This window comes from Staurois parvus, unplaced genomic scaffold (genome assembly GCF_062004578.1).
Source record: "Staurois parvus isolate SC_StPar_1 unplaced genomic scaffold, SC_StPar_1.0 ptg000279l, whole genome shotgun sequence".
NCBI lineage: Eukaryota > Metazoa > Chordata > Amphibia > Anura > Ranidae > Staurois > Staurois parvus.
Window position 1 is genome coordinate 479198 of NW_028318075.1, and position 26732 is coordinate 505929.

At 42.1% G+C, this 26732-nt stretch overlaps 1 protein-coding gene across 1 annotated transcript in view; it reads left to right on the forward strand.

Moving 5' to 3' along the window:
* Positions 1-26732, forward strand: part of KIF18B (kinesin family member 18B) — a 93501-nt gene that overhangs the window by 55354 nt on the left and 11415 nt on the right. The window contains exons 11-14 of the mRNA XM_089681797.1: positions 17885-17967; positions 19670-19914; positions 23411-23999; positions 26164-26274. Coding sequence (XP_089537923.1) covers positions 17885-17967; positions 19670-19914; positions 23411-23999; positions 26164-26274 — 1028 coding nt within the window. The remainder of the gene's footprint in view (positions 1-17884; positions 17968-19669; positions 19915-23410; positions 24000-26163; positions 26275-26732) is intronic.

Sequence of the window (26732 nt, forward strand, 5' to 3'; positions counted from 1 at the left end):
CGTGTGGAACTCCTAAACCTCCCTGTAATCTGTGAGTATATAGAGTGGCTCTAGGCACTCTGGGACGTTTATGAGCCCATTTAAAACTGAGAATCCGGCTTTGCAGTACACGAAGAAAAAAACGCAGGGACCTGAATAGGAAGAGTGCGGAAAAAGTACAGGATCTTCGGCAAGATAGTCATCTTGACAGAATGTATCCGGCCAATCCAAGATAAAGAAGGAAACTGCCAAGAATGAAGCAGGGAAGTAACAGAGCGCAATAAGGGGTAATAATTAGCCGGGAAAAATACTTCTTATACATGAAAAGGTATTCTTTGCAAAGTGAATTTTCACTTTTTACTAATTTAAGAGAACAAGGCATGGTGAAGTTATTTACAAATTTAAAGGATTTTTTTAGCCAACAAACATTTGGGAGTGGTTTACACAAACTTTAAGTTATAAAATGTGCTAGGAATAGAGAGACAGTAAGTTAATGGGGGTTATCTAGGTTTATTCAGGGTTAAATGGGAAACTATTAAAGACATATTCTTCCAGTATATTAATGTGTAAGACCCCCCCCCCCAACCTTTTCCCATTGTTGTAATTGATCCTTTTGTTTCACAGTACTGTTTAAAATTTCTCCTTGTCATTCTCTTGGATATTACAGCTTCCGATGGACTTTCAACCCACTCTGGGTCTCATAGTCCCCAGTACTGGTGTTGTATCTTTGCCTCCCTCTCTTCATGAACAGTCAAAAAATGCAAACCTGTGACCCTGGTTTTCTTAAGAACAGATGTATCAAAATTGGGTGGATGCCAATGCGGTTAAAGTAAAACTTTAACTTTGCTTATTCAGGGGAAAGGGGATTGTCAAGAAAGCCTGTTGGTTTGCCCTGAATGGGAAAAGTAACTGATTTATTTTAAGTCCTATGTTTAGTGTTAAGAAATCTACCAGATCTTCAGATATACAGCCTCGGTCTCTAAGCTGTGGGGGAAAGCCTTACATATGTGGTTGGTGTGAAATATTCAACATTCACATAAATCCACCATAACAGGACACTCTGGCAACAGCATCTCAGCACTTCAGAGCCAGAGGATCTTGGTACAGAAAAGATCAGTATGCAAGCAAACCTTGAACTGTGGGTATGTTTTTTTGTTTTTTTTTAATGCAAAGTTACATTGATCCAGCTTGGACCAATGTAACTATACATATTCTATATCTGTGGGACAGTGATCTATACAGTGATTGATGTGTTCTTCGTGGGGGTCACTTACGCTGCATGTGAACTATTCATCTTTTAAATGAATAGAAGGTGTTCTCTGATTGGATGGGGTGGGGATTATGATATCACTACCCTGCCTCTCCACCTCCACATGATCAAATCAAGAAATGCCTTGTATGTATTGAACAAAATATAAGACATTCTGTTAATGGTGGCCATGCCTAGTGAGTAGCCCCCCTATGTTCACTACACAGAAGGACAGCAGCTCGGCACAGGTCCTGGAAGACCACTGTGATCACTGTAGTAGCACTAACCACTGACGCACTTCAGCGATTCTCCACTCCCACAGCAGTCCCATAGGTATGGAATATGCATACTTACATTGGTCCAAGCTGGACCAATGTACCTATTCAATAAAAACATTCCTGGAGTTCAGCTTTAAGATGAAATTTGGGAAGGCTAGTGTGACAGTTGGCGTAACAGGAAGGGTTAGGGGAGGGCATTGTGTTTAATACCTAGAACTCTTTGTTGATCTCTTCATGGTGAAAATTAATTTCCACAGCAAAGGAAAAATGTACGCCTTAGCATGAAGGGTATAAAAAAAAAAAAGATTTTGCTTTAATTAGTTGCAGTGTGCATTAGGCAAGGCTTGAATTCATGTAGTATTTGTTTTGGGGTGTTTTTTGCATACAATTATATGATTATAAATTCTATTTTTAATTCATTTATGTAATGTCTTCCTTGAAAATGAGAAAAACAGTGCAATTAATAACCCATAAAACATCAAACTGGACCGTGTTCTGAAGATCTGAGATTTCCTTGTTATTTCAGCCTCCTTTGAAAAACCATTTGTTTAGCCTTTTTACACATGGGACCAATCATTGTGTATATAGTCAGTGATGTTTTAGCAGCAGGTTATCTACATGGTTTTGTTTTTGTCTTTTTCCTTTTTAAAATCACAGGCCTCATAGGATGATTGCAACCCCAAATAAAGTGCCTAATGTAAAAAAAAAAAGTTCCAGAAACTACTAGTGAAATAGTTGTCTGCTTAAAGATCATTCTTATATGCACTAAAACTTTTTCCCCTGGAGGACCACATGTAGCATCTACCTGTTTTCATCTATCACAGCATTATGTACGGAAGGTCTTTAAAGCGTAACTACGCTGCATTTGAGCAGCACAAACCAAAAATGCCATTTAATTCATTTTTATTATTCAAAACAAACTCCCCCATCCATCCATGTCTCCATGTTTTGATTTGCTGAGAAATCACTTTGAAAAACACTTCTTTAGCATTCCTGGCTGCGGCCATCTTAAGTAAGGGAAGATTAAGTTACTTCCTAAAATCCATCTGCCCTTAGCTCAGGCATGAAGGCAGGAGGTGGTCCTTGGTTGAGAGAGCCCCTCCTGAAGACCCCTGGGATGTAGTATGACCTCATTTGCCTAGGCATGGAAACCAGAAAGTAAATGAAGAAATGTAAAAAAAAGTTTAAAACGAGTAAATATAATATACTTTCCTATTTATTTACTAATGCTAGCACCATAAAGATTAAAAATTGTCATTGTTGATTGAGACAGTGAAATTCCACTTTAAGGGCCCCTTCACATCTGGCTTTGCAGTGCCATTATAGCACATGTGTAAATATGCTGTATTTTTCATATTGGCACATGTTGCATTAAGACAGCCAATTGTTTTCCAATAGGCTGCCAATGCACAGCAACAGAAGAAAAATCAGAACTTTTTTTTTTTTTTCTTTTATAAAGTAAAGCACCGCAATGCATATTGTGGTGTGCAGTGAGGGATTGTGCTTCACTAGACTTATTCATCTCCATAGAGCCTGTGCATGTACATCTGCACAGTCAAGTACAACAGTCCGGAGCTGAGAAGTACTGCATCACACATCTGATTTTCTCTTGCGTTCATTGAGGGACACAGCATCTTCTATTCTCAACCATAGGGTTACATTACCACCTACAGGAGTATGACACTAGGCAGAAAAAAAAAAACTCTGCACTGCCTATGGGCAGTCCTGGCTGATATAAACCCCCTCTCTGCTTAGGCAATCCATTTCTTTCTGCCTATTGTTCAGGAGCAGTGACTTACCTTCCTGCTTGGACCCTTGGTTCCATAGTCCTTCTTTTTTTTTTTTTTTTTTTTTAAGGGTTCTTCAATCAACAGCCAGCCTGGGCAACGGGCTTGATAATATAGATTCAGTGGTCGCCCCAGCCTGGCCAGTGAGCGCGCACAGACCCTAGTCAAGTGCTGGGTAGGCCACAAACTTTGTCCAACTTTGGACTGAGGCAGCCGACGAGTTAAACGTCTCACCGGGGGGGGCACATATGCACAGACTCAGCGCCACCCTAGCCGACAGCCCCCCACTTTGGTGGCTACAACGGCCATTTTTTAGGGGACTGGCTTGTTTCACAGCTTTGTGTTACAGCCCAGTGGCGGCAATGTTTTTGGTTTCTACATGACTATTGGTGGCCTGGGTTTTGGTGGGCAAGGATACAGCGGCCATTTTATTGTAGCTTCCCTGCTAACCTGAGGGGACAGCTGGCAGCACTGCACATGGTGTTTTTTTTTTCTTTTTTCCCTTTTGAAAAGGTGGACCGCACCACCTATCATGGACCCTCCTATCTCTAGGTTGTATAAGGCGACCATGATACCGATGGTGGAGTCTCCGTCCTAAGGATCCAGCTGAATCTGTAGCCCACACGATGCTGATTATTGCAAGCTTTTTTTTTTTTTCTTTGTTTATGTACTTGTTTAGGGGGGGGGGGGGCATAGGGAATTTATTTTTTTATAAAATGCAGTTATTCTTTAAAGCCGGAACAGTCAGTTCTAGCAGTTTTCTCAAAGGGTTCCAAACAAGATGTTTTGTCACAGGATCCTGTGCAAGCCCTGTTTACTGCTCTTAATGAATAAACAAAGTTTACAAAGAGGGTGGGTTTTGAATTGATGAACACACTTGCTTTTAGTTGCATGGACTTTAAGATTATAAAGCCATTAAGATAATAAAGATGCAGCTGGGTGCAGTAGATGAGTGGTAGGAAGATGATTAGAGCCACTTTACGGATAGGCTGACTCCCCATAGTTTGTATTTTTATATTTACCGGAATGCCCCTTTGGCAGTTGGCAGCAAAATAAAGTTGTTCCACAGAAGTAATCACAGAGGCGTGATCCAATCTCCAATTAAATTTTTATTTAGAACATTTTTAAAATTCATGGTAATCAAAAAGGATTTTATGTTTCAATCAAAAATGTCTCTTAATCATTGCTACAATTGCAAGTTGTTGTTTTTTCTGTAAATACAATATCCTTTGATTTTTTTATTTTTTTTTATTTCCTAGTAAAGATTAAATTTAATTGCGACTGGATGCCATGTCTGGCTGCTGGATTTTTGTTTATTGGGAAAAGTGTCTGTATTGCCCATAGCAACTTTCAGTAATTTACTAACCTGGAATTAGATCTACAATTTGGCTTTAATGATAACCCAGACCTGACATTTTCCACCCTGTAAAGCTAACCTGTCACATATGAGTAAACACCAGTGTTTACAGCAAGTTGCAAGAGTGTAGACAATGTTTTTCTATCACCTAAAATGCAGCAGATTTGATTGTTTGTTTTTTTGAGCCTTTTTAAAATAAACTTTGTAATAGGAAAAGCAGAGGATAGAAGCTCTAAATGCTACAGACAATTATTAAAGCTGGTCACACCCAACCTATAATTAAATTGTCACATTAAAATAAGTATGGCCAAAGCTTTTTGGCCATACATCTCTTCTGGGTCACAGGAGTGCCCTTAAAATATTAATAAACCCACAATTGTAAAATCAGTGTGTATATGCAGTAAATCATGCTTGTTATACTCACTGTGGAAGCTAAGGGGTTAATCCTCTGCATTGTGTAAAAAGGCCATTTGATCCTTTCTTCTCTGCCCCTCCTCTTGTTGAAATGACCACCTGATACAGACTGAATCCTTAGTCACATGCACATGTTAAGTTTGGTGTGTATTGCTAGAGAGGTTTTTTGTTTTTTTCTTGGGAGAGTGCATGTGATCAGCACAGGGCCAATCAGCACTGTCCAGACAGAGGGTCAGGGGTTTCACATCCTCCTAGAGCAGAAAGAAAACTCCTACAAGCTTTAACCAGTGCTCTGCTGAAGGCACAAGACTGCTCTAACTTCCGATGAGATAAGGTATTTAGCAGTTTAGAGTTACTAAAATAATTGCATTTATATGTTCTGTGTACTGTGGGAGACCAGATATAGTAAATAGTGGTGCACCAAAATGAAAATTCTAGTGCTGAAACTGAAAATTCAAAATGCACTTGACCGAAAACCGAAATGTGCAGTTTTTAAAAATGAATATATATATTTTGGAAAAAAATACACCGATTAAGAAAAACAATATACCCCAATTTATTTGTAAAATATGAAAGAGGATGTTACTGCGAGTAAATAGATACCCAACATGTCCCGCTTTAAAATTGCACATGCTCCTGGAATGGCGTGAAACTGCGGTCTTTAAAAATCTCCATGGGTGATGCTTTAAAAATTTTTACAGGTTAGCAATGTAAAGTTTTTTGTTTTTTTTTCAATTTTAATCACTTTTATTCTTATCACAAGAAATGCATGCATCCCTTGTGATAGAAATAATTAGTGACAGGTCCTTTTTATGTAGAGATATGGGGTCAATAAGACCCCACATCTCTCCTCTGCAATGTACAGCATTGGATCAAAAAAAAGCATTGAAATAGTGCTTTAAAAAAAATAAAATGGCCGGAACGGGAAGTGACATCACTCCAGTTCTCCAAGGGCATAGAGATGAGTGGCAGCCATCTTTCCTTCACTCATTTCTATGCCCAGCACCAGGATCGATGGTTTCTCAGGTAAGGCTGAGAACTACCAAATGGTGGCGGCGGAGGGGCGGGGGTTTTTTGGCACCTGAATCGGTGCTTGTTTTTATTTTGGCCGAAGGGTGTTTTCAGCCGAAACTTCGGTGCATCCCTAATAATGAATGCAGGGTCCTGGTTTAGTATCACTTTAGCTCTCTGCTGGCTGATTCTGTATCACAGGAGAGCTTAAAGTCCTCTGTCTGCACATGTTACTAAGGCGCTGCAGGCTCCAGAAAAATCCTTATTGTCATGATAGTCAGAGCCCTGATTGACAGCTGGCTCAGACTATCAGCGCAAGGTTATTATTATTATACAGTATTTATAAAGCGCCAATAGTTCGCTCAGCGCTGTACATTACAAAGGGGGACAGAACATGTGACAGAACAATACCAATACAATGCAAAACATGAGGGGATTGAGGGCCCTGCTCTTTCGAGCTTACAATCTAGGAGGGAGGGGATAGTGGTACAGGAGGAGATAGCTGTGGGGGATGGAGTGGTAGGAAGAGTGGAGGTGGTCCGTCAAGTTAGCAGGGGGTAGGGTAGGCTTCCCTGAAGAGATGGGTTTTCAGGGTGCGCCTAAAGGAGAGGAGAGTAGGTGATAATCTGATGGGTTGGGGCAGGGAGTTCCAGAGGATGGGTGACACCCTGGAGAAGTCCTGGAGGCGGGCATGGGAGGAGGAGACCAGGGAACTAGAGAGAAGGAGGTCTTGTGAGGAGCGGAGTGTGCGTTCTGGGCAGTACTTGGATATTAGGTCAGTGATGTAGTTCGGGGCAGTATGGTGGACGGCTTTGTACGTCAATGTTAGGATTTTGAATTTGATCCGTTGCGCAATCGGAAGCCAGTGGATTGATTGGCAGAGGGGGGTGGCGGAAACGGAGCGGTTGGAAAGGTGAATGAGTCTGGCAGCCGTATTCAGGATCGACTGAAGCGGGGATAGCCAGTGGCGAGGCAGGCCAGTGAGGAGGGAGTTGCAGTAGTCGAGTCGTGATACGATGAGGGAGTGGATGAGCTGTTTAGTGGTTTCTGGGGTTAGGAACGCACGTATTTTGGCGATGTTGCGGAGGTGGAGTCTGCACGAGTTTGTTTGGGGCTGGAAGGATAGGTTGGAGTCCAGAATGACACCAAGTACTCTGGCCTGCAGGGCAAGTTTGATATTGGCGTTGTTGGATGTGATGGAGAAGTCAATGGGGGGTGGGTTCCGGGCTGGGGGGAAGACAAGAAACTCGGTTTTGGAGAGGTTCAGTTTAAGGAAGTGGAGCAACATCCAATCTGATATGTCGTTCAGCAGGTGTGTGATTCGGGCAGAGACCGAGGGGGTGAGGTGGGGGGTTGAGAGATAGATTTGTGTGTCGTCGGCATAGAGGTGGTAGTTGAAGCCGTGAGAGTGTATGAGTTGGCCAAGGGAGGAGGTGTAGATGGAGAAGAGAAGGAGCCCGAGGACAGAGCCTTGAGGGACCCCAACAGAGAGGGGGAGTGAGGGGGAGGTGGTAGCATTATAGGTAATGCTGAAAGAGCGTTGTGACAGGTAGGATGAGAGCCAGGAGAGAGCAGAATCTCTGAGGCCGAGGGAGTGTAGTTTTTTGAGGAGGAGGGGGTGGTCGACTGTGTCGAAGGCCGCGGAGAGGTCAAGGAGTAGGAGCACTGAATAGTGGCCATTAGCTTTGGCGGTTAGGTCGTTGGAGAGTTTGAGTAAGGCGGTTTCAGTGGAGTGTAGGGGACGGAAGCCAGACTGTAGGGGATCGAGGAGGTGGTTGTCGTTGAGGTGAGAGCATAGGCAGGTGTAGACGAAGCGCTCGAGGAGTTTAGATGTAAAGGAGAGCAGGGAGATGGGTCTGAGGTTGTTCGGGTCATTGGGGTCCAGGGAGGGATTTTTAAGTATGGGGGTGATGTGTGCATGTTTCAGAGGGAAGGGGAAAGCGCCTGAGGAGAGGGAGAGATTGAAGATGTGGGTGAGGGAGCGTAGGATGGAGGGGGAGGGAGGTCGAAGGAGTTGTGAGGGGATAGGGTCGAGGGGGCAGGTGGTGAGGCGGGCATCAGAGAGGATCTTGGAGACTTCCTCGATGGTGGTAAGGTCAAAGGTGCAGAGTGTTGGGGGAGCTTCAGCATGAGGAATGTAGGGTGGGGTGGAAGTGGAGGTCAGAGCAGTGGTGGGGCCGTGGGAGAGGGGTGATGAGGGGGTAGCTGAGTGAGGGGGAACGGGGTTGGAGGGAGTTTGAGCAGTGACGAAGTCCCTGCGGGTAATGTCGAGGGGGAGTGGGGATGAGGGGGTAGCTGTGTGAGAGGGGACGGGTTGAGAGGGCGTGTGAGTTGCGGCAATGTCCTTGCGAATTGTGTCAATCTTGTTTCTGAAGTGATTGGCAATCTCAAGGGCGGTGAGTGAGGTGCTGGGTGGAGAGAGTAGAGAGTTGAAGGTGGAGAAGAGTCGGCGAGGGTTGGAGGAGAGGGTCTTGATGAGGGTCAGGCAGTAGGCTTGTTTGGCTGCGTGGAGGGAGGAGGTGTAGGTGCGGAAGGCAGATTTGTAGCGGGTGAAGGCTTGTTGGGATTTTGTTTTGTGCCGTAGTCGCTCCAGGGCACGACTGTGTCGTTTGAGGGTTTTGGTGTGATCAGTCTGCCAGGGCTGGAGCGGTCGGGGTCTGATGTTGCGTGTGGTTAAAGGCGCTAGTGAGTCAAGGGCTGTTGACAGCACATTGTTGTAGGCAGTCATAGCCAAGTCGGGGCAGGACGGGGAGGATGCTGTCGTGGAGTTGATCAGCTGCAGAGTGGAGGGAGGCAGGGTTAAGGTTGCGGAGGTTACGGCTGGTAGTAGTGTGACATTTGGAGGGGTAGGCGTTGGAGGACGAGGAGATAGAGAAGGTAATCAGGTTGTGGTCAGAGAGAGGGAAGGGGGTGTTAGTGAGGTTGTGGGGAGCGCAGCGGTTGGAGAAGACAAGATCAAGAATATTACCATCGGAGTGGGTGGTGGATTGTATGCACTGTGCAAGTGCAAAGGAGGAGGTTAAGTGGAGGAGACTGGCTGTGTCTGGGTTGTCGAGGTTGACAGGGATGTTGAAATCCCCAAGAATGATGGTGGGTAGCTCAGAGGAGAAGAAGAAGGGTAGCCAGGAGGAAAAGTCATCCAGGAAGCGGGGTATGGATCCAGGAGGCCGGTATATCACAGCTATCTTCAGGGGGGTTGGGGAGAATAGTCTGACGCAGTGGGCCTCGAAGGAGAAGGATAGGGAGGGGGGGTTTGGGAGGACTCGGAAGGTGCTCTGCGGTGACAGGAGCATGGGAGCGGGTTGTGCAGGAGCGTGAGAAACTACTAGTGGAGGTGTTCGGGTCAGAGTGAGAGTGGAGTAATAGGAGGAAATGGTGGGTGCTGTAGAGGGGTGAAGGAAGCAGTGAGGACACAGTATACAAATGTTTAGGAGGAGCAGAGGGATAAAGTGGATGGATTTTGGGAATGGAGGAGAGGAAAATGAGGAGTGGAAGAGGCATTTTGGGGAGGTGATGAGAGCAGTAGTAGGGAGATGATAGCAATGAGGGGGAGATGTACAAGTTTTGGGGTGGAGCAGAGGGGTAAAGAAATGAGATTTGGGAACAGATTATAGTAATATGAAGAGGAGAAGATGGGGCGTATTATATAAAGGTACACGGAGTGGGACTCAGGTATGTAAGAGAGGTTTCCCAGGGTGTTTGCTTGCAATCTGTCCAGCGTGCAGTAGGGTTTCTTGTTGTTGTGTCTTCCTGCTGCTTAAGTTCTCCTGCTTTAGTTCAACTGCTGTGTTTAACTGCATCGCACTCGTTCAAAGCCGCACTCAATCAAAAGCAGCACCCCCATCAGAAACTGTGCCCCCCATCAATGATCTCCCCCCATGAGCTGATCTAAATTTATAGGGAGATGCTCAAATGAGCATTCAACTCCATCCCAATTAGAAGCTGATAAGGATCACATGAATAGTGGGGGATGTTTCTCAGGAAACAGACTACAGTCGTAAAACTGGGTGCAGCTAAAGGTGAGGACTGCTCAACATATACACAAATATAAATACACCATTTGTTCTGAATATAACAGGAGTCAATGCGTTTATGAGTTAGGAGTGGAGGTAGGAGAAAGATGCATTTACCCAGGAGGAAAACAGCAGGAGTCAATGCGTTTATGAGTGAGGAGTGGAGGTAGGAGAAAGATGCATTTACCCAGGAGGAAAACAGCAGGAGTCAATGCGTTTATGAGTTAGGAGTGGAGGTAGGAGAAAGATGCATTTACCTGTGAAAGTAGAGAAGGCATAATTAGATTGCTGTGTTGAGAGCCAAAGCTAGCTGCACCCACCCTATCTCCAGCCTGCTGCTCCAGTGATTGCTGGAGGGGCAGAGAGTGGTGACTTAAAATTAACAATATCCGCGCTGGCTGGTGATACAAAGCAACTGACGCAAATGAGTAGTTTAAAAACCTATATAATAGCTGAAAATGTGAAGTGCAGCGCTCAATATATAGTAAAATGATTAAACCATATAAAAAATTATATAGTACAAAATGAATGGCCATGAGAACAAATGGAGCAAACAAAAAATGAATAAAATAAAGTGACACATTTCATCCAATCAGACTTTATCAAGGGGCCCCTTGATAATGTCTGATTGGACGAAACATGTCGGGGAGGAGTTTTCAGTGCGGACGTCACGCCGATGCACGATCCCGGGTCGTCCGCAGCTGTTATGTAAGCTGACAGTTTCTCTATATGCTCTTTGGTGTTATGCATTTATATTCATTCATTCTCCAATAAATGCTACACTATTGAAATTATTTTTTGCTCCTGGAGAGCTTTATTTTACCACAGCCTGGCCAGACAGAATGACACGTATTCTGCACGTCAAAATGTGTGGTCCTGCTTAAATATATGGACGCTTATGTTGTTGTAGTGGCAGCCATCATTTCCGGTGAGTTTTCAATTCACTGGGAGACTGTGACGGCATATATAGATTGGAGTTGTTTTACTACAAGCAAGAGCACTTTTATGGTGGTGGATGGACATTATTTCAGCACTTTTTTTTTTTTATTTTTTTTTAATTTTATTCATTTTTGGTTTGCACCATTTGTTCTCATGGATATTAATTTGTTATTTTGTACTATATCATTTTTTTAATATGTTTTAATCATTTTACTATATGTTGAGCGCTGCACTTCACATTTTCAGAAAGTGGTGACTACAGCCACTGCTGTCTGCTCAAAGTTGACCAAGAACTGTGCAATCGGCTGTTCTCAGGCTTATTGTTGGCGGGGGACAGCTGTAGCATCACAGTGATGCTGCAGCATAGAGGTGAGAAACTTCTCCATTAACCTGGACATAAACATTTTGCATTAACATGTAGCAAATAGTGACAAATTACTTTTTATATAATGCAAGTTATAGAGTGTATCCATACACCTATTTTGTTTAAGGAAGCTTTGAATTGCATTTTCCTGAAATAAAAAAAAAAAAAACCCAAAACAAACAAACAAAACTACTTTAAATCGGAACTTCACCCAAAAGTGGAAGTTGCGCTTGTTTACATTACCCCCCGCCCCCCATGCCACAGTTGGCACTTTTTTGGAGGGGGAAGGGGGAGCAGGTACCTGGTTTGACAATACCTGCTCCCACTTCTGATCAGATGTGCTGCGATGATCTGAGATGGAAGTTTCCCCCCACCCCCCTCCTTCCCCAGCAGCCTTCTGGGACACATCACAGGTCCCAGAAGACTGCAGGAACAGTCACACAGTGCAGTGCAGCTCACATGTGCAGTAGGAAACCAGCTGTGAATAAGCAAGGCTTCACTGCTGCTTTCTCTTACTTAAGATGCTGGCACCTGCACCAGAAGCCAATTAAAGAGTCGGCACGAGTGAGGACGTCTCTGGACCCCTGGACAGGTAAATGTCCTTAAATTATAAATACTGTAGCTGCTGATTTTTATCTGATGACTTTTAATTTTTTGAGGTGAGACTGGAGCTCCTCTTTAAGCTCCAATATATGCGATATTTCAAATGGCATAGATTTCAAACAGTTAATTTGTCCTGGAATTACTGTCACAGCAAATTCATCTCAAAAGCTGACCAGCTGAAGTCTACAAGAAACCTAGGTTACTCTTTTTAACAGTTGTCAAATCTGAAAAGATTGCACTAACACAAACTGCATGGGAGGTATGCCAGAAATAAAAAGAGCTTTTCCTGTCCAAAAAAGAACATTAGGCAAGACCAGGCCTTCTGGAACAATATGCTTGGACTGGCAAATACAGTATAAGTTAGTTGTTTGGTCACAGTAGAGACATGTTTTAGTATAAATGGAAGACATCATTTCTGTCCCAAGAAATGGGACTGACCCAGACAACCTATTAAAATTTGGGGGGGGGGGGGTTAAAAAAAAAAAAAAAAAAAGTACCTGCAAGGAAACGCACAAACATCCTGTAACTGAAAGAATTTTGCATTGAGCAGTAAAGTGAGTGAATGTCATGGGAAGTGGTGGGCAGATATGTAAAATGTATGCACAAGTAATTTCTACTTGTTAGAGATTCTGTATATAGCTGTACAGAACAGAAAGTGTTGTTGATTTACTAAAACTGAAGAGTGCAAAATGTGGTGCAGCTGTGTATAGAAACCAGTCAGCTTAGTTTTTTTTTTTTTTTTTTTGGCAAAGCTTATAGAACAAGCTGAATTTACAGTGAATGAAATAAGTATTTGATCCCCTGCTGATTTTGAATGTTTGCCCACTCACAAAGAAATTATCAGTCTAAAAATCGAATGGTAGGTGTATTGTAACACTGAGAGAATAGCAACAAAAAATTCAAAAGAAATGCATGTCTAACAAATTATGCACTGATTTGCATGTTCATGAGGGAAATAAGTATTTGATCCCATTCACAAAACATGACTTAGTACTTGGTGGCAAATCCCTTGTTGGCAATCACAGAGGTCAGACGTTTCCTGTAGTTGGCCACCAGGTTTGCACACATTTCAGGAGGGATTTTGGCCCACTCCTCTTGGCAGATCCTCTCCAAGTTTTTAAGGTTTGGTGGCTGACGTTTATCAAATCGAACTTTCAGCTCCCTCCACAGATTTTCAATCGGATTAAGGTCTGGAGACTGGCTAGGCCACTTGGCCAGTTAGGGATCACATGAATAGTAGTAAGCAAGATGTCACGTCTGACATCATTGCTTACTACTTGTAAAATCTGTGAATATTCACAACAGCCTTGTACCATGTGACAAGCTGTCACCAATCACCGCTCGCACAGTATTTCTCAAAGGCTGCAAGAATGCAGCCAGAGAGAAGGAGAAATTATTACTTTTACAGCCTTGATGGGTGTAAAAGCAATCAGTGTAAAAAAAAAAAGAAAAACGAAAAAAAAAAAAATAATCATCACCCCTACAAGTAGTACAGTGTCACTATGGTGACACTGTACTGCTAGGGTGACAATGTTAAAAAAAAAAAAACAATTTAAATAAATAAATAAAATAATGTAAAAAAATGTTTGAAAAATTATAATTTTTGGTTATGAACTAATTTGGGTTATTTTTTTTATTTTTTTTTTTTTTACTAAAAAGCTGAATACACTTAGACAAGATTTATGAAGAGATTATTTGCAAAATTTTATAAGAAAAACACTTTTTTTTTTTCAAAATTTTGGTCTTTTTCATTTATATAGCAAAAAAATAAAAATCCCAGTGGTGAATAAATACCACCAAAATAAAGTTGTATCTGTCTCAAAAAAATGCTAAAAAATTCATATGGGTACAATGTTGCATGATCGCGCAATTGTCATTCAAAGTGTGATCGCACTGAAAGCTGAAAATTGGCCTGGACAGGAAGGGGGTGAAAGTGTCCGGACTTGAAGTGGTTAATGATGTTGTAATACAGATACACAGTATGAAGAAGTGCTGTACAGTGTTCCCTCGCCACTTCGCGCTTCATGTTTTGCGGCTTCAGTGCTTCGCGGGTCAGAAGCCACATTGTGGAAAGGAGCGTTGTTTCATGTTGATGCGCGAGAGAGAAGGATCCCTGCATGTTAACCAAAGAGATGAGTTGACTCAGAGTACTGTACTGTACATACCACGGGCTTTCATAAAGGCGCGTGATTGGTTTCCAGTGTGACATCAACCAATAAGAGTACGAGTGGATTTATCCCTGTGAGTTGATTGTCTGCGCATCATTGCAGCCTCACCTAGCATCTTCTCTTGTTGTATCTCGCCAGTCTTGTCCATGATGTTGACTGTCTCGCATACATTCCTGGGGGCAAATACTACTTCGCGGTTTTTCAGCTTTTGCGTAAGGTTCTGGTCCCCATTAAAAACGAGGGATCACTGTACTTCAATTGCCCAAAAATACAGCGCAGCTAGTAATGGATTTCTTTTTCTAGCTGCATTACATTTGTATGACTTCTCTAGGAATATGAGATGTAGAGATGTCTTATGTGTGCTAATATGTGTGACTGAGCGGGTCATTAAGCTGGATATCTTTGAAACACTTACCCATGTGCGTGAACCATAGTGAAGCAAGTGAATCTTTCATTGAAATGCTATTTACAAAAGGCCAGAAATACCAGCTGACGGTTACCATTGCCTGAAGTCCTTTTTATAAGTAGCTTTCTTCCAGTGCAAGCTAGAGACTGAAATGGGGCAATCTGGTTTTCCTGAGTAACACTGACAACTAGGCCTTGTTTACACTGTATATATAGAAGATAAATGTGAGCGCAATGTAATAATGACCACAGAAAGCAGCTAGCATATAAAGGTAAAACCTCAACACCTCAAAGTAACAAATATAAATAAATATGCAGCGCTAAAAAGCATAAATCCTATATAGGCAAATGCATAAACCACACAGAATGAGGGGGCGCTGATATGAGCGCAAAAGTTGGTGCAGTGAGATCACGTCTATGAATGACGCAACTATAATACCGTGACCGTGCTTGTGAGTCCAATCATGAAAAAAATGATGTAATAAAGTATGGTAATCCGTGTTTTGTGACTTTCAATATTGGTGCCAAAATCTGGTAAAGTGATGCACTTACCAGAAGTACATATAATAAGCGCCTTATATGTATATTCTTAGTGATGGGGTCATCGGGATCTGGTCTAGAGCTGCAGGGTCATCAGGCTCAGGCTTACACTCGGGGGTCTCACTCTCCGCTCACAGACTCATCAAGCAGCACTTGAATATTTTCTACACGCTCCCAAATGGCTCCACCTTATGAGGCTCGCAGTAATCAAGCCAGAGGACAAAAATGGTTCTGATAGTGTAGTAGATTTATTAAGGTATAAAATAAATCCAGGTAAAATAGAAACTCACAAGTGGCCTTCCTCGTGGCCATATACATCTAGGCGTCAATCTGGAGGGCTCCACTGACGCGTTTCGTGCACCAAGCACTTTGTCAAAGTTTACACTGATTTTAACTTGTAAATCATATTTCGAAGATTAGTGTGGGCAAAATATATTCCAAAGCATTTGCAAAGACCTTAGCCAGCTTCATGCAAGTGTTAATTTTGACGGCAAATTTTGATTCAGTTTTAGTTTTTAGTCTTAGTCGTCGTCTTTTGACTAAAATGCAATTTTAGTTTCAGTCGTATTTTGGTCATCTGAATCGTTTGTTTTAGTAAACTAAAATCTCTAGTACATTTTAATCAATGAAAATCTAATGGGTTTAGTTAAATTGTAATGCGTTTATTTAAGCGTTTCTCTAGAATTTTCAAACTCATACTCCTGGAGTAAAAATCTAATAACATGTTGTTATTTGTGCTATTAAGGTTTGAACAAACTACACAGACACAGATTTAGCTGTTATATAAAGTCTTTATAGATGAAACCAAGTTTTGTTACAATAACCTTCCTCCCTCACATTTGTGTTTCGTTCCTGTTCGTTGACAAAACTTGGAATTGACATACACTTTGGTTTTTGTCACTGAAAACATGCTGCTGACAAATTATGGCCTAAATATTTTCGTCAATGAAATTTAACACTGCTTTATGGCTTTTTTTTTTTTTTGGTTTTTTTTTTTTCTGAAGCCTTTAAAGTTCCTGTCGGCTCCAGTTTCAGGACGTAAACACACATATTGATTGTGACAAGTGCTGAAACTTGTCTAACGCCTCCTAGCATCTTGTTTTAAGTGACAGCCAGAAGTTCCGTTAACATCCTCAAACACCCTAAATGCTAGCTGGAGGGTGTTTAACCACTTGTTGACCACGCTATAGCTGAATGACAGCTACAGCCTAGTTGTCCAATTCAGGGGGGGGAGGGGCATCATATGACATCCTCCCAGAACCATGCACCCAGCGCTCTCTGTGATCGCTGTGTCCTTTGGACACAGTTGATCACATGACATTGTAAAGGGTCAATCGCAGTGGCCTATTACCACGTGATCAGCTGTGTCCAATCACAGCTGATCACGATGTGAACACACTTGCCAGTTATTGGCAGTACTTTCCTCTAAGCTGTCACAATGTGAGGAAAGTTTTGCCGAAAACCAGCAAGCGTGAAAGGAGACATCTACACTGATTATCAGTGCCGCCCCAGAAGTGCCCATCAGTGTTGCCAAACTGTGCCTGTCAGTGGCCATAATTGCTGCCTATCAGTGCAGCCTCATCGGTGCCTCATCATCAATGCCCACCAGTGCCTGCCTCATCCGTGCAGCCTATCAGTGCCGCCTATCAGTAACCATCAGTGCAGCCTCATCAACACACATCAGTGAAGGAGAAAAATTACCTGTTTGCAAAATTTTATAATAAAAACAAGGAAAAAGTGTTTGTTTTTTAGTTTTTTTTCTAAATTTTTGGTCTTTTTTTTGTTTAGCAAAAAATAAAACGCTCAGTGGTAATTAAATACCATCAAAAGAGAGCTCTATTTCTTTGAAAAAAATGATAAAAATTTCGTATGGGTGCAGTGGTTGCGTAAGGAGCAAAGTTCAACAGCACTGAAAGCTGAAAATTTGGCCTGGGCAGGAAAGGGGTAAAAATGCCCAGTAGGCAAGTAGTTAATATGCTTTGAGAATCTTGCTTGATGCGGGCTGAACGGTCTCCAAATGTATTGCGTGAGCTTGCTGTACCACCAATCTTAAGCGGAGCTACAATGCATCTGAACACCAAACCAAAAATTCTATTTAATTTTTAATATTCAAAGCATACTCATCCATTCATCCATGTCCCTATGTCCCTATGCTTTATTATGTTGAGAAATCACTTTGAAAAACACCCCCTAGCATTTCTGGCTGTGGTCTTTGAGTAACGGCAGATGATTCATGTAGTATTTACTTCCTGGAATGCATCTGCCCTTAGCTCAGGCATGTAGACAGGAGAGTGTGATTAGGAGCACAGTGGCTAAATGGTTAGCACTTCCGCCTTGCAGTATTAGGGTCGTTGGTTCGAATCCCAACTACGGCACCACCTGCTGCGGTTTTGCATGTGCTCCCTGTGCCTGCGTGGGTTTCCTTCCACACTCAAAGACATGCTGTTAGGTTAATTGGATCCTGTCTAAATTGGCCCTAGTATGTGTATGAATGTACGTTAGGGACCTTAGATTGTACACCCCTTGAGGGTTAGGGACTGATGTGAATGTACAATATATATGTAAAGCACTGTGTAAATTAACTGCACTATATAAGTACCTGTAATAAAATTAATAGGCTGAGAAAACCCCTCCTGTAGACTACTGGGATGTATGACATCATCAGGACTACTATTTACAAGAATAAACCCATATGAACCAATCATGGCCTTAAATTAGTAATTTTGTACAACTAGTACTTGACATGCCTTGCTGATCACTCTCTCTTTTCAATGTAGGATTCTGTATCTAGCAGTTTTGAAAGGGAATCAGGAGAAGAGAACAGCCTCAGTATATTAATGGTTCCACAAAACACCAACAAGTAAGTGTTTATTTTTCTGTAGTTCTGTAATATCTGAAAATTAAGAGTACAGAGGTTGGTACCTATCCAACATGCAAATAAAAGTGGCCACCTGCCCAAGTCTATAACTTGCTTATGAAGCAAGGACACATAAACAGGCATCACATAGTGAATAAAGGGGAGAGAACAATGTTCTTGGACAACTTGCCAGCCAGCTTGCTAACAACCGAATTAACCTGTCTAACAGTATGCGTTTATAACAGGGGTTTCGTTGGCACACATTTGCAAATACATACGTAAGCCACAGAGCCACAACACGGCACCCTGATAATCTGTGGTCCTAACTCTACAATTTGTGAGTCCCCATAGTAGAGGCACATGCATTTAATGGATAGATCAAGGGCAGGTGAACCTGAGGGAGCCCACCCCTCTTAAAGGCAAAGGAGTGCACTGGACCCCAGCATGTAGCACAATGGCAACCAGGGTCCTAGTGCACCCACGTACCTATCCAAGCCTAAAGATTGTGGCAGCATGATTTACAAAGATGACAAAGCTTATGGTGGCAATCAAGTGAGCAGAGAATATGAGTAGGTTGTGTTTGAAGTGAAATAACACTATCCTCTGACCTTCCAGGAACTGGAGCACTGCATGAGTGGGATCAAGAATACTGCATCACTTTTTAGATTACATGCAACAAGAGGGTTTCCAATGTATGGAGGCTAGTGGAATACACAAAAGGGCAACTGTCTCCTGCATGCATTTCAAAGCTCAGGGGGGAATTCCAGTCTCTTTATTAAAAAATTAAATTTCAAAAGCTACAAATACTGTAGCTGCTGACTTTTCAGAAACATTCACCAGCCCTGGAGTCTCTCTTCACCACTGCCATCTTGGCTGTGGGATCCGGCTGTGACTTCCTGCTGTTTCACAGCCGGCTATCCACTGTGCATGCATAAGAATGCATTACGCAGTCAGATTATTCCCGCATCCTCCTGCGACGTGATCTGTACTATAAAAAAAAAACCAAAAATGAAATATGTTAGAAAAGCAGGGGCGGGGTGGGGAAGCAGATTAGTGGTAATTTTAAGTGAAAGTCCGCTTTATTTTTTTTCAGTTGAAGAGTACCTTCAAATCTGAACTCAAGTCACTAGCTGTTAAAATAAGATGGAGGTGAAGACATTTAACCCACACACATACAAAAACAGAAACTGTGATTATACACACCAATAAATATGACAGTTTCACATTTCAGCAAAAATAAATATGTTTCTTCATTGGTGCCAACAGGGTTGAACAGGATAGAATTGTCTTGTACTTTGCAGGTGAATCGGTTCTAAACAGAAGTACCATATTGACTGTAAAATGTCCAATTCCTAAACCATGATTGCAGAGATTTATGAAATGGACCGTTCTTAGGGGACCAAGAAAGTTGGTGTGCTTTTATTCTAAAGAAATTGTATGATTTAGAAAGATTTGTCTTATTTGAAGCAAATTATGAATAAATTATCTCTGCTGGGGAAGACATTTAGGCAGAAAAGCTTAGGAATGGGCCAGGATACAACATGAGGTTTTGAAAATAGTCTCAATGAACGAAAATCTGTGTAGCATGGGGACACTGATGTTATGTACTGGTTGCATTTAAAGATATTTTACCTATTGCAGTGCAATAAATATCCTTTATACTTTTGAATAGAGTTCTTTCTTAAGATATATTTTTTCTTTTTAGGCTGGTTAGTTCTCTCCTCCACATCGTGCAGAAGCAATATGCAATTCTAAAACAAGCCAATCTTCACACCCCAGAGATGGATGCTGAAGTACAAGCTGTGGAGCTGCTGGCAATGGGAAGCCACAGCACACCTGATATGAGTCAGGACGGGTCAGGCTCTGATAAGGGAGAGAAGACTGAAGTTAGTGAAGCCAACACCAGTAAGAGCTCGAAAGGAGAAGGGACTCAACTGCCATCAATGGAAGGTAAGTCTGTTCCAAATGCCTGCTTTGTGTTCAAGCTGTTACTTGGTGGTTCTTGGGAAAATAAAATATTCCCTTTTCATGATACTTCCTGATCTGACTAGCAGATGCAATCATGTTGGTGCAGCTATATGTGTACACATAGAGGTTCAGTTTTGGTACAGTCATGAAACCATACATTTTGAAAACGCCAGTCAAAAAACATGAAGGGAGCTTGATTTAAATATAAAATGAAAAACTGAAGAATGTACAGCACCGAAGTCAGAACAGGTAAAAACAAGTTCACTTTGATTTTGGATTGCAGTGCTGTCAAATGTTCGATTTGATTGAATAATACATACATCTCCTTATGTAATAAGGAGGGATTCTGAGGGCCAAGAATTTCAATCACATTTGCCTATCACAGAATCTTTTCAAGAGTGTTGCCTACCACAAAAAATTTAGAAAGTACAATATTAACACCACAGCAACCACCACCAGTCCCCTGGCAACCAGAAAGTCCTGCATATAGCCATTGCTAGGCCAAGATCTTGAGTAACATTGGCATCATTGGTGGTGTAGCATTTAACCAGTGCCTTGCCACCCTATAGCAGAAATACTGCTATAGGGTGGCATGGCTGCGCAAAATCACGTGTGTATATATACGTCATGCACGTCCTACCAGCGCCACCATTCCAGGCCTCTGCTGTCAATCACCGGGTCCCGATCGGTGATTACTCGCTGGCACCCCATGATCACTGAGTATCTCCAACGGGGAAGAGACCTGTATGTAAACAATACATATCTCTCCCGTCAGCTCCTGCACACTGCTTTGTATGGCTCTGTATGCTGTGATTCACAGCAGCAGGAACCAATGGCTTCTGCTGCTGTCTCTGAGCCAGTTATGAATTGAGGTAAAAAAAAATTTTGCCTTTTTAGAACCACTTTAAAATCGTCAGTCACAGGATTGAAAAATGATTCTTATCCTTGTGTGTTAGCTTTGGGAAAAGATCTTGATTCCACCAACATTACACACTAGAAGCAAGGATTATAGCTGCTGTTGGAGGTAGCAGAGGTTATAATAGAACTGTGTATATGGCTGCTGTATGAATGGGAATACTGTATGTATGCTGTGCCAGGTGGTAACTGAATATGTGTATGCTTTTTTGAGTTTGAAATAGTGCATATATAGTATGTGTCTTTAGGAATCCTTTTAGAGTGTGCATCGAGGAAAAATTAAACTTAATTCAGTACATCTCTGCAATATATGCACATTTCAGAATGTTGCTTCCCTTTAATGTTACTGAAAATACAAAAATACCTGTTGATCTGCTACAAATGCACTAAGCCAGCAATGGGCAAACTACAGCCCGCGGGCCGTATACGGCCCGGCGGACCTTTTAATCCGGCCCGCGGATGTGCCTGTCAGGATGTGTGTAGGCGGGGCAGCGTGACGAACGGGAGGGGAACTGGGCTCCTCTCACATTCCGCCCTGAAGACCGGAACGGCGCGGGAACACTGCGAGAGGAACGCGCGGAGCAAAGGTAAGTGAATTGACACAGGGGGATGAATTACTATGGGGGATGAATTACTATGGGGGATGAATTACTATGGGGGATGAATTACTATAGGGGGGGTGAATTACTATATGGGGGATGAATTACTATATGGGGGATGAATTACTATGGGGGATGAATTACTATATGGGGGATGAATTACTATATGGGGCATGAATTACTATATGGGGCATGAATTACTACTACATCTACTCTTGGTCCGGCCCCCGGGTCCAATATATGAACCCATTGCGGCCCTCAAGTCAAAAATTTTGCCCACCCCTGCACTAAGCTCTTAAGTCCTGTAGTGGGCTAGAAGCACACAGCTGCTTTGTGGACTGCATGGTGTCAGCCCACCCCAGTTCCCTTTGCTAATACCATTTCCACGCTCATAAAGGCTAATCATTCTGTAGTCCAAGATGAGAGCTAAAAAGTCTAAATAAACTTTTGACATAGCATAGGAAGTGTACACAGGACAGCTCTGAAATGCTGACAAGATCAACAGGTTTTTTTGTTTTTTTTTAAAACCGATATAAGACTGCTTCCAATGGTATGTTTAACAGATCAAAAGGGAGCAAATAAGGGAAGTTTGATAATGTGATCTACATGCACATCAAGTTCCTGAACTGTGAGTGCCGAACCTCTGGTAATCTTTCAGTGTCTGTCATGGAATTGCTATTGTAATGGGAGCTATCCTTGCTGCTCAGTTTTGTAATAATGTATTGTAAAGTGTGAGATTAATGTTGCTGTGGTGGTTTAAGACAGAGAATGCGCTGCTGAGAAATTGTTGCGTAAAATGACTGAATTGAGTGTTTGGGAAAGCAGACGGTGAATTGGAGAGATGATAGATGCGGAGGAGATTAACAGCAGCAGTTCCCCGGGCATTCATAACAATGCCATAACATGCATAGTATCGTTTTTATGAGTGTCAGGGCCATTGATCCTTTCTGTGCAAAGAGGTCTAGTACTTAAACTTGTGTCAAACCTGACCATCACAAATTCTGTACATTGTAATGTAGTTATGGCTATTTATATCTGATTTATTCCCAGTGGTTGTATTGCCCTTTACATTCGCACAGGCATTTTTGCCATAGCGCAAATCCCAGAAACTGGAATCCACTCATTTCTGCTGCTTAGTTTGACAGCTGCTAGCTCTGGCTGCAGCTATTCGTGGCTGTTTACAAAAGCCGATGATTATGACTGAACACACTGCAGGTAATCACTGACTGTGTGAACATCCACAAATAGCTGCGGCCACCGACAGCCTGTCATTAAAGTGTACGGGATTGGTGGTCACAGCTAGCTGCTCACAGTTGCCAAACCCAGCAACAGGATCTGTAGATTCCTGCCAATGGGATTCGCACTGTGGCAAAACGCCCACAGGACTCAATCTTGGGCAACTTCACTCTGAAAACCCATCTCTTCAGGGAAGCCTACCCCGCCCCCTGCCAACTTGCCGACCTCCTCCACTCTTCCTACCACTCCATCCCCCACAGCTATCTCCTCCTGTGCCACCATCCCCTCCCTCCTAGATTGTAAGCTCCAAAGAGCAGGGCCCTCGATCCTCTCATGTTTTGCATTGTATTGGTATTGTTCTGTCACATGTTCTGTTCCCCTCTGTAATGTACAGCGCTGAGCGAACTATTGGCGCTTTATAAATACTGTATTATAATAATAATAATAATAACTCAGACTAAAGAGATCAAGCATTCATATAAGTGTATGCACCTGTGTATGAACATGTTTTTGTTACTTTGTTATATGAATGCAAACCTTGTAAGTTATAAAGGGGGGACGGGACAAAACAACAATACTTCTTTGTTTAATGTTAACAGTTCTTTTCCACCATGTTAATATTGAACAAGTACTTTTCACTGCATCTTTCAAATAGGTAACAAATGTACACTAGCTTCAAATGAACAAAAATACATTTTTTTTTTTTTTACGTTCTCTTTTTATTTTAGCTATTACAGATTTGCAGGAGGAGGAGCCTTTAGCTCAAGCCCCAACTACCAAAAAAAGAAAGCCAATGAAACGCTGCAGGAGGGAGCTTCTGCCAGACATCAGTCCCACCCTTCGTAGTCCAGTTGTACCAGCAAAGAGAAGAAGGCAAGCAAACACTCCATGTAAACCAAATGAAGCTATTCCTAGCACCCCAGAGGTCCATGTCAAGAGGCCCAGAAAATCATCCATTCCTAGCCGACCAAACCTACGTTCTGCTGTAAACCTCTTTTCTCACAAAACCAGAGAATCTACTTTTTCTCATCCACCAAAACAATTTTCTCTTTGCACGCCCAAGAAGGTCACAAAGGCCACATCAAACCCAATATCTCAGACTGTGACAAAAGTCAGACTGCCACTGGGGACCTCTGCTCTCCAGAACAATGCCTTTCTCCTGGCTCCAGCTGTCAGGGACATGAATACCACATTTGATCTTTCAGAGGAGGGCTGGCTGATGGCAGAAATGGATAAAACTGTCGCTTTTGGAGCCTCTGATTATCCTGGCTGGGAAAACGTGGGTGTACCACAGATTGACTGCACTTTCATAAAAAGGTTGGTAACCCAACAGAGCTTGTATACCAGGAAGTATTGTAGCAGGGACTTTGTTTTAGGTTATGGCTAATGAAATATTATTGCCTAAGTTTGCAAAGCATGCTTGGTTCTCTGTCTCATTTTTTTTTTTTGTAATGGGACACTCTCAATGGGCACGTGGTTGTGTTTTTTTTTTTTTTGCATCACTCTTCCATGTTTTTATATTTTCTGATTGGCTGTAGTTCAGTTGACAATGCTTTTATTGGGGTTATTGAAAGCAGACCTGTACTCCAATTAATTATAACATAGGCTGCATAAACAGTGTTTTGTTGTTGGCTAACTGAATCGTAATCGGCAAAAATACTCCTCAATTTCCTGGAGAAAATGCTGCTCAGATGCCTTTCAGTGGTGTAAAGCCTCGTCGCTCTATTACAGGATCTCAGCTGAAGGAGTGGTTGTTCCGCATGTATCCTGTGACTAAGTGCCATGGGTCCTAGAATAGTGGGTGGTATTTTCTGTGCATGTTTCTCCCATATGAGCTTGGCGCTGATGATTGACACTCTGTAAGATATACTGCAGGAGGTTAACACTGTAAATTGTCAAACCCTTTTTTTTTTTTATTTAACGTTTTTCTTGTAATTCTGACAGCACCAATATGGAAATGTGTTGAGTGTCTCATATCAACACTGGCTCAGGCAGATGATAGAACAGCTTTAAAGCTGACACTTAGCATGACACTTCTGTTCTGAAAGTAACTGAATACAAGCAAATAGAAAAAAATGCTAATATAAGCCTGTGCCCAGTATTTACATATTCCGACCCAGTAGTAAAAGTGCTTTAACACAAGTCCTCACCTCTGAAGCTATGTGCATTATGGCAAAATTAGTCTTCACATCAAATATACAGAATATGTTTCTAAGCTGTTAGAAATCAACTGTAAACCACTTTAGAGCCTCTATAATATTTGAAGATCTTTTGAGAGTTAATTATTTTTCAGTGCAAGAAGCTAGAGAGGTGACTTACAGCTTGTTTAAAAACTCTGTTATAGCTTACGTATTGGTAAATATTTTAATTTCCATAACTTGAGAACAGGTGTACCTGGCACAATCCTTGACAGGAAGGATGTCATTATTCACAATTCAAGAGTGCAGATTTAGATTATTACATCCTATTGGTGACAGGGTACTGTTCAGTGATGGGATCCCTTTAGGGCTTGTTCACTCCGTTACTTAGTGATAGCACACCAATCATTGTTCTGTTGTACTGTGCATTATACTGTGCATTATAGTGACGTTCATCCTGAATGCCATTGAATCCACAGAGTGCACCACATCATGCAATGTGTGTTGTGGGAAAAAAAAAAGATTTGAGCAGGAGTAATTTTTCCTGCCTAAGGGCCAAAAAAAATTGGTAGCACGTTGCATCACACAGATATAGACACGGTTATCAGGTTGATGGCAGGACTTGGCCCAGAGCTCAATTCCCAGTTAATAAGCCAAGATCTGAAGGGTGCATTGAAAAGTGTTTTCAGATCAGCAAAGCGATATGCAACATGTGGTAAGCGCCCTTGGGCAGAACTTTTACTTTTAGAATTTAAAGTGGCTCACAGGTTTACTTTAAGTGTAATCTGATGTGTTGGAATAATGAAATGGCACATATGCAGAACTTTCAGTGTTTCAGATGTTCAAGTGAACTCTCGTATAGCTCTTCTCCCATTGTTCTCTCCATCGCAAACACTTCTTGATCTTCCAGAATTCCACTTTTTTATGGTGTCAGCCCTTCCAAGGTCTTTAGCTAGGCTACTTAACTACTCCCATACTCCCTACAACATAAAGGCTAATCATCCGGTAGTCCAAAGATCAGAACTAGTTCTACAGGTTTTTTTGGTCATCCATTAAAGGACACAGGACATCAGTAACTGTCAGGTTATATTTCATATTACAGGAGGCTTTGGCACTGGCAAGCAAAATGCATGCCAGCCCAGGATAACCCCCTTACAATCCGAATTCCTGAGTTTTTGTTAGTGTCCTTTAAACAGCTTAACTTTGGAGTGCTGTACCAGGACCTTAGTGCTTGCCCTGACTCTGAAGGCTCACTAGGCTATTCACACATGTTAAAGTTGGGTTTTACCATGTCTGGAACATTTTACAAGAAACTGATAGAAGTTTTGCATTTTTTTCTCCAGTTCCGTGGTTCCTGTATTCACCACAAATGGCCTTTCTGAGAGGGTTCCAAATGCTGTTTCAGCTAGCACATCTACAAAAGCCTACTCTCAGCGAAGAAGGCGCTCTATAAGGTAAGGATGTAGCCTGAGCTTTCAGGAACTGACTTGGGACTCTATTCAGTATTTTAATAGTGTACAATTACACTTTAATATGTAACTTTATAATATTGGCTGTGTTGGGATTCCCTGGGGTAGTATAACTAGTTAAGACTCTACAGTCGCTTTAGGTAAAATCTTTAAACAAAGCTATAGCTAATAAAAGTACCGTATACATCCTTACTTTCCTGCTTCACTGAAACCCACTCTGGTTCTGAGAAATCTGCTGATATCTGAAAGGTAGCAGACACCTCTAGGTCTCTTGGGTTTGGCAGCAGGAAAGATAAATATCTACAGTCTTGTTTTACAGGTATGGCTTTATTTGAATGTTTTTACTATAAAGAGAGGGTCACTTTAAGAGTATAAACAGCATTTTTTTGAAAGCGCATGTATGCAGCATACATCTTCCACCTTCTCATGTGTCATACGCTTCT